Raw genomic sequence first — 8129 nt, forward strand, 5'->3', positions numbered from 1 at the left:
GAGACTCTCGGAGCAGAATCAATGCCTCTGCGCTGTAGCGAACTGCCATAATAAGGAAGACGAGCTGTGTTCAGCTGGGAGGTCGAGGAAATCGGTGGTGCAAAGAAGCACCGAGCATGCAGAGAGTGGTTGAGAGTAGGGGATGAGGATGAGGATGAGGATGACCAGGTCGAATATTGTGATGCTTGCGTGGTGCGGGGTGCGTGATGGATGTGGAGGCGTCGCCAGCCGGCGCAGATGAACGAGCGACCGTCCACCTGATGGCGCTTGTTGGGCCTGGTTGTTTATAATGGGAGATGGTAAGAGGCGATGATAATGAGGAATAAAAGTTGAGGTGTCGTTGTATTGAGTGTGTGGGTGCGTGCGTGCGTGTGGTCAGGCTGCGATGGTGCGGCAGCGAGTCATTCAATAGGCAGACGAGAGATCTCAGGGGCTCTGAAATCGAGAGGTAAAGGCAGCAATCGGTCTTGGATCACTGAGACGGTCGCGATCACGGGGTTTGCGTCGTGAGGTTGAGATTATGGGGTGTTCTTTGGGGATTTTTCGGGGTGTCGAGGTCGACTTGAATGCGATTTTGATTGTCTGTGGTTGTGCTGGGGTGTTGCTAGGGAGGTAGTCCAGGTGCTGGCTGGCTGGCTGTCCTTGCATCTGGTTAGTGTGTAGTGTGTGCTGAACGGCCCAGGTGTACCGTAACGGTAGACGCAGGTCAGGGAGGGGCGTGTGCGTACGGAAGGAAGTAGGTAGGAAGGAGGGAAAGACGAGACGACCACGACGACTAGCCATGCGATTCCACGTGTGGTATAGTTCCAGTCCCCAAAGGTTCCCACCCCCCTGCCCCCCAACCACGCGAGCCGCATCGTGATTCGCCTAACCGCAGCGCGGCTACCTAATTAATCCCAATGCGTGTGCTCAGCAGGGTAACGTCACTGCGCTACTTCCCAGGCGCACAGACCACACAGCCTTTCCAGCACGAGGCGCACCGTTCCCAACATCATTGACTCCGTTTTTAGGGACTCAAGGCGTTGCAACGGGAGGCCGCCGTTGCCTACCAGAAAGGGGTCACCAGACGTTGTGTCATTCTAGTAGGAATTTATATATCTCGGAATGAGGCTTATGGGTTTTGTTGCGATATTCTGTTCCTATGACTTGCTAAGAACCGTTGCTAAAGCGTTCAGGTACTGAATGGATAGTTTTACCAATTGCCGTGATTGAGGCTGCGAGATGATGATCCAATTATACCTTCTTGCCGGTATGCTTTTCTCTCTTTCATCAACACGCAAAAGATAATCAAACACCGATCTGGTTTCTATATGTACAAGAATCCGCGTCACTGCTCACCTTGAGAGCAGCTGACTGTACCAATCCTAACCCTCAAGCAATTATCCTTACATGCGACTGTTCTTTTTATCTGTCGATATAGCAATAGCAGCGGTCGTAGATATCAACCATGCCATATGCCTTAGCCTACGACGCCGCCAATCTCCACAATGTCGCCCGTGTCGTCCGCCACAGGCACCACACCCTCGTGGCCCTCGCCCTTGATGGCCTTGCCGTCCTCGTATGTTACACGCCGCCAGCCGCACTCGACCGACGGGTCCTTGATCCACTCCATGGTCGGGAAGTAGTGCTCGTTCTTCTTCATCGTCACCACCCACGGCACGCTGTCGAACGTGACAGCCTTCAGTCGGAAGTCTAAAATAACCATAGTCAGCAAAGGGGTCTCAGAAACAAGATCATTGGCAAGTAAATCTCACATGTATTGTCGGGAATCTCCACCACGGCCGCGAGGAACGACTCCAAATCCGGGGTGGGCTTTCCATTCACATGGGTGATGAAGTTTGTCGGCGCCAGGCCGTACTGGTAGGCAGGCGAGCCCCGCGTGCGCGCCGAGACGTACACCTCGCTGAACAGCTTGCTGATCTGCTGGCGGACTGCATGGTGCGGCCGGTGCAGAATGGCGCCGCAGAACGAGACAGCACGGTCCGTCTCAACATCGTCGGCCGAGACCGTAGGCAACTTGAGGGTGATCTCCTCGCAGTCGCGCACAATGACGGCTTCGAGCACCTCGTTGGAGTACATAATGTCCAGCTCGGAGATGCGCGTGATGAGCTTGCCGTTCAGCGTCAATAGAATGTCGCCTTCAAGGAGGGCCCCGGCTTCCTCGTTACGTTCAAAAGTGCGCTTCGTTACCATGAAGAGCTGATGGTGAGATGTGTTGGCGAGGGAGACCTTGTGAATCCACTCCTCCGACACACCCATGAGTCTTGCCTGAGACATCTGGATAGACCGGAACTCTACGGACAGCATGCGTAGTTGAGGCGTAAGGCCTTGCTGAATCTGTTTGATCACAGGCAGTAGTGTCGGCGTCGCCAGGCCGAGATGATACTCCTCATCTCTGTGAGTTGAGGGAGATCTCTCTCCCAGATATGTTAGCCACAGAGCCTGAACAGTGCCATCTGGAGCCACGAGAACACCACTTCCGCATTGCCCGCTCAGGCTCGTGTCCACAGTGATGGCGTCTACATTTACGGCACGATACCTCGGAGCTCCAGAGTTGGCGGGAATGGCAACCGCAAAAATTTCCGTGACTGTGGTCGCCGCATGGACAATACGCCCAATACGGTTGTATCCAATGAAGTAAGTCGATGCACCCTGGGTGATTCCCTCGTCGGATAATCTGGCGCTGAGCACGGGCGCATCTACCAGCTTAGGATCGTACTGTATGATAGCGTAGTTCTGCAGGGGATGTAGGAAGACGACCTTGCCCTCCACAACGATGGAATCACCAATGGTAATGGAGATATCGCAAAGATCATAAGGGACAATAGCCCGTGATATGATGACCAAGCCCTTGTCTGCATCAATGACCAGGCCCATACCCCACTTTCGATTCTTAGGGAAGCCGTCCAGCTTGACCGGCATGGTACAGTTGACGTGAACAAAGCTCTTGACGAGATCGGCGACAGCAGGGTGTTTCGTGTGTTCTAATTGAATAAATGATGCTTTGCGGGGAACAGGTGGCACGGGAGGCAGAGGATCCGCAAGATCCTTGAAGTCCCACAGCCCAGTCTCGTCATTGCGGACGGCCAGCTTCATCTTTGCCGACCAGTGCCTATCGATGTAAATGATGGTCGTGTTTAGTGTATGCAGATCTCTCAAATGCTTGTAGGTCACCACGACACGGGCCTTGTCTGGAATGCCTTTGGCTACCTCAATGAAAGTCTCCAGGTCGGGCACCCGTTTGTGGTCAATAGTCTGGATGATCCAGCCGTTGTCGCTGCTATCGAAACGGAAGGACCCAGTGGCCTCACAGACGTAGACGCCCTTGCACGCCACGCCATACAGTCTCGCCTGCTGGTAAGACAGACTGTGGAAGCTGCCTCCTGCAACAGACACGAAGCGGTCAGGGGTGATCTTATGCAAATCACCCACAGCTACCTCAACCTCTACATCCTCTCCTCCTCGTTGAAGAAGCAGCTTGACCGTTTGCCCGACATTGGAATCTAGGATGTCGTCCAGGCGGACGAATTGTGTGATGAGCTCACCGTTTACCTTCACTAGGACATCGCCTTCCTCGATCTTGCTGTGGGAAGGTCCCTCCGGAAGCACAATTTCGGCAACAAGCATGTTGGTCTCCTTAGGAAATGCTTTCCTCATCTGTGCCTCCCACGCGGAGCTTAGCCCTAGCCGACGGCACTCATCAAAGGGCTTTAGGAGGAATTGGCACTGTATATCACCGCGCGTGATGGGCTTGCCTTCTTGCAAGCACTTGAGAGCACGTAGAGGCCTGTCAAGAGGCAAAAAGTAGTCGGTAGAAGCACCATCGGCCCTTCCGCCAGCCTGCAGAGCTACGGCATAGCCATCAATGTTAACGACAGGACTGCCCGAACTACCTCCACTTGCGGCAGCGCTGGCTTGGTAGTAGCTGGTGTTGAAATCACTATATCCATCACCATATTCGGGGGCATTGCGGTCAAGACGACTTATGACGCCGGACAGAATGCTGAGCTTCTCGCCGGCATCGTTACCTACAACTCGAATCTCGACACCAACTAAAAAAACTCGTTAGCACTCGTGTAACCACCATGTTCGTCAACTTGTTGGGTCGCATATACCCTTCGCTAGATCGGGCCGTAACGGCAAGGCAGCCACGGGCATGTATTTGATCGCCTTTGGGTCAAACTTCAGAATGCCAAAGTCGTGAACGGGGTCCCGGTAGACGGGATAGGCATCGACCTCTTCGTGATTATCGAAGATGCAATAGCCCCAAAAGGGCCCCGAGCCAACGACGTGGCGGTTCGTCAGGATGTAGCCCTTCTCCGCATCGACAACAAAGCCCGTGGCCTCGCTGGTCAGCGCCGGGTCGGTGTCGAATGAGCAGGTGAGGCAGAAGCGGATGGACACGACGTTGCTCACCACCCGTTCGATGGTGGCCTGCCACTCGGCCGTGTCGGCGCCCACAGGTATTAGAGTTTGGTGCGGGAGCTCCTCGACGACGTACTCCTCCTCGTGCACCATGTCATAGTCGCCATCAATATCTGGCGTGTTGTCGCCGGCTGACTGCTTCCCATTGATGCTGGCACGATGGTGCTTCGGGGGGCGGTGGCCGTCGACGGTTTCTGTGGGCGAAAGCTTACGCTTCGCGCGCGGTGAGGTGTTTGCGCCGTTCATCGTGGCGTTATTAGGACTGGAGAAGGACGATGATGGAGCTGAATTGCGGGAGGCAGGCCCTTCTTCAGGTTTCTCGGCGGCAGCGCTGGCAGCTGAGGTCGAGGCGAGTCGGACGAGGTGAGAGGGGCCGTGAATCACTGGGGTTGATGGGACGGCTCGAAAGCCGTGACGGTAGCTTTGGATCGGGCGGTGGGTGCCAGTGGTGTGCAGGAAGGCGGATCGCGTTGTGGGATGAAAAAGGTTGACGTCTGCGGCTGCAAGGCTCCCAAGTGTGCTTCGCAACCTGCGCGAGAACGCAGTCCTCATCCAGCTTCTGTGATTCACCCACGAGAGTGACCAACGAGCTGAAGTGGCTGCAGCTCCTGGCGCCAAGTGGTGGAAGAGTGAGGTGGCCGGGAGGTACAGAAGCAGCACCAGGACATGTGATTGCTGAGGGCCAGATGAGAAAAGGATGGAGGATTTTTTTCTCTGGCCTCTTCGTTACCCTCAGGTAAGTTACCTTAGTAGTAGGCAGATATGACCTAAAGTCGACACGGTGATCCTTGGCTTTCGGTCAATCAATCAAAGGTCTGCTTCCATCCAGCTTCTTCGTCCCAAAAATTTAGAACCTCTTAGGCTAGGCCCAATCCATCAGATCCACGGTACAGCGCCTTCCCGCTACCAACCTTGCATAAAAGTTAGCGGGCGGCTACGCCATTCATTAAAGCAACATCCCCTCCCTCGGTACGTGCAAAGGGCCTAATTTGCCAATCACCTCGACAGAACACTAACCCCGGGTATGACTATCATGATCCATTGATGGATGCTCTTCTCGAGGAGACGAGATATCTATGCGAAAGACCTCAATCCATGGCGGCGTATATGATATGGACGCCCAGATCGCCGTCTTGAGACTAATGTATGAACAAGAAAAAAATAAAAGCCAGAAATCGACAGATCTCCCTGTCGGTATGAACGTTCTCTCTCGCAGAACAGAACATGATTAACCTCCTTTAATCCGCCCCAGCCAAAAGCCACAGTAAAACGCCATCCAAATCTTCAGCTGAGCCATACTCCTAACAGATACCCTGCAAAAGTCCTGTCTTCGCATCCCTATGTCTCAAAGTCCAAAGATATCAGAGCATGCCCGCTCGAAGCCCGGATGCGGCGCGCAAAAAGCAAAGTGTCGTCCTCGCACCCAGGACATGTAAAATATATTGCGGCTCGAAGGCCGCAAGACATGCATGTGCCCACCCAGGAGTATGCTCAACATCTCGTGTACACACTGGGCGCCGTCATCGATATCCCGAGCAACGAACACCCGGTAACACCAGTTGAGCTCAAACATGCCCCTGGAAACCAAACCTCTCGACGACATCACCTATGCCAACTCTACCTTCATCTTCTCTCGGTGTGCCATGAACTCGCGGACATGTTGCTCGTGGTTGTTGCAAGCATTAGTCCACTGATCGCGGACTTGTCGGTCTTGTTCTGCCCAAGCCAGGTACTCCTGAATGCCCGAATTATCGCGCGAATCCAGCCAGCTAAAGTCATTAAGGGTCTTCACCCGCTGGATCTCAACTTCGCGTGCATGGAAATGCTCGACGAATTTAGTATTGTACACATGCCAATCCCGCATGTACTGATGGAAAGCTTCGATATATTTCTGCCATGCTGTCGGGTTGGTCTTCAGTGAGGGTACTGCTAGTGTTGGGGGAGGACGCGGGGCCTCAGGGGGGTGCGGTAGCGTAAGTTTCGTTTGTTTCGGCTTCTGCTTCTTGAGAGGGGGTCGGCTAGATGCCTTGCTCTCAAAGGGTAGGTTCGACTTCAGGTCTCCAAAAGAATTGAGACCTGTGGCCTTCTCTGCAAAAGGCTCAACCTTTCTGAAATCGGCGAAGCTAGCCCTGAACTCTTCACTATCTTCTGAGCCTCCGGCATTTGCAGCGAATGATGGTGGAATGACAGGAGGGGCCTTCGCATCCTCCTTCACACCATCAACAACTCCTGCTCTCCAATCGGGGCGTGAAGGCTCGACTGGAATGTTTCTAGCACCGTTTGTTTGAGGTTTGACTGGCGGCTGGACAGGCGGAGAGTCGATGTCCATAGCACTCGGACTATTCGTTGATTGTGGCTGGCCAGCCAGGTGACTTGCTGCGGTTGCTGGCCGAGTTCTATCATCGGGGCCGCTACTGCTCTCCTCTTCGTCGACCATGCCGGCGGTACCCATAGTCTGCCGCACAGGACGCCCTTTCTTCGTTGCCGCTCGAGCAGCGCGAGTGGGAGATACAGACGTGCGCTGAGTCTGTTGCGGTACAAAGATCTCAGGGTTGATCTTTTGGCTCCACTCCTCGGCGTCAAAACTGCCCTGCTTTGTCGGAGTCTTGTCTGTCTCTGCAGGGTCCACAAACGATGCCTGTCTCGATTGAGTTCGAAATGGGGACCGACGTCCAAGTCGTCCGCTCGATCTCGATCTCGGAGGGGTCGGTCGGGTCGTTCCATCGCTCTCTACACCACCAGCATTGAATTGCCAGTTGGAGTTCGCCTGCTCCTGGTCAACAAACCTAGTATTGATACTCTCTGCGCTGTTTCTTGTGAAGCGATGCGTGTTGGGAGTGAAAACGTCTTCGTCGAACTTGAAGCTGAAGCTGTTGGGATCAGTCCTGTCAGCTAAGGTTCTCTTGCCCTTCGTTGTAGAGGTTGCTTGGCGCTTCTCTGGTCCCGTCTGCTTCCGAGCGCTGAGAGGTGAATGGTTGACTGCGAGACCATCCAGCAACTCGCGCAGATGACTCTCAAAAGAATTGAGACCTTCCGGAGACTCTTCACTCGAAGACATCCGAGCAGATAGTTCACGCAACTGCGCAGATATGTTTCTAAGCGATTTGAGTCCGTAAACGCCGCCTCCCGCATGACTGATCGGATGCTGGGGTGGCCGGCCATTCGAATGGACATGAGAAGGGGGAGAAACAAAAGTATCTGGTTGAGCATACACATTAGGATTGCCATTGGCATTGGGCTTTTCCGTGCCGTTCGCTGCAGCTGGGCACAAATTAGCTATCTTCGATTATTAATGAATGTCTTTGCTTACCTTGGCCGCCATTCAGGGATGTGGTTGAACTATTTGGCGCTGTATGAGAACCAGCACCCCGTGGCTTGTACCGCTCCTCAGCTCGAGAAGAAGGCGTAGTAGAACCACCACTACCCTTTGAATCCTCAGGCGTGCCAGGGACACTCGCACTCCTTTGCCGATTTGATAAGGGGGATGTTGCTTCTGCTTTGGCAAACTTAGGGCGGGGCGGTTCCCTAGTGCTTGTAGATCGCTTTGGAGTGCCATCGAATGGATTCAGTCGCTCTCCTCCACGAGTCTGGTACGGAGTGCTCTGACGAGGGTCGAGGAACGAATCCCGCGGACTTCCCGCCGTGTCAGCAGTAGATGACGCTCTTCGACGACTGCGTGCATTAGACGAGGTCTCATTGAAGAG

The 8129-nt window shown here is 54.1% G+C and overlaps 2 protein-coding genes across 2 annotated transcripts; both read right to left on the reverse strand.

Annotated features, from left to right (window-relative positions):
* Nucleotides 1-1459: 1459 nt before the first annotated feature.
* On the reverse strand, nucleotides 1460-4671 carry UCRPA7_5578 (putative pro-apoptotic serine protease nma111 protein; the record flags this gene model as incomplete). The annotated part of the gene is made up of 3 exons (XM_007918124.1): nucleotides 1460-1692; nucleotides 1755-4052; nucleotides 4116-4671. The coding sequence occupies 3 exons, from the start codon at nucleotides 4669-4671 to the stop codon at nucleotides 1460-1462; spliced, it is 3087 nt and encodes a 1028-aa protein (XP_007916315.1).
* Nucleotides 4672-6031: 1360 nt separating this feature from the next.
* UCRPA7_5579 (hypothetical protein) lies at nucleotides 6032-7483 on the reverse strand (the record flags this gene model as incomplete). Its single annotated transcript, XM_007918125.1, has 1 exon — nucleotides 6032-7483. One exon carries the CDS (start codon nucleotides 7481-7483, stop codon nucleotides 6032-6034), a length of 1452 nt encoding a protein of 483 aa, XP_007916316.1.
* Between the last annotated feature and the right edge of the window lie 646 nt (nucleotides 7484-8129).

This window comes from Phaeoacremonium minimum (genome assembly GCF_000392275.1).
Source record: "Phaeoacremonium minimum UCRPA7 unplaced genomic scaffold PA7_03_scaffold_415, whole genome shotgun sequence".
Taxonomy (NCBI): Eukaryota; Fungi; Ascomycota; class Sordariomycetes; order Togniniales; family Togniniaceae; genus Phaeoacremonium; species Phaeoacremonium minimum.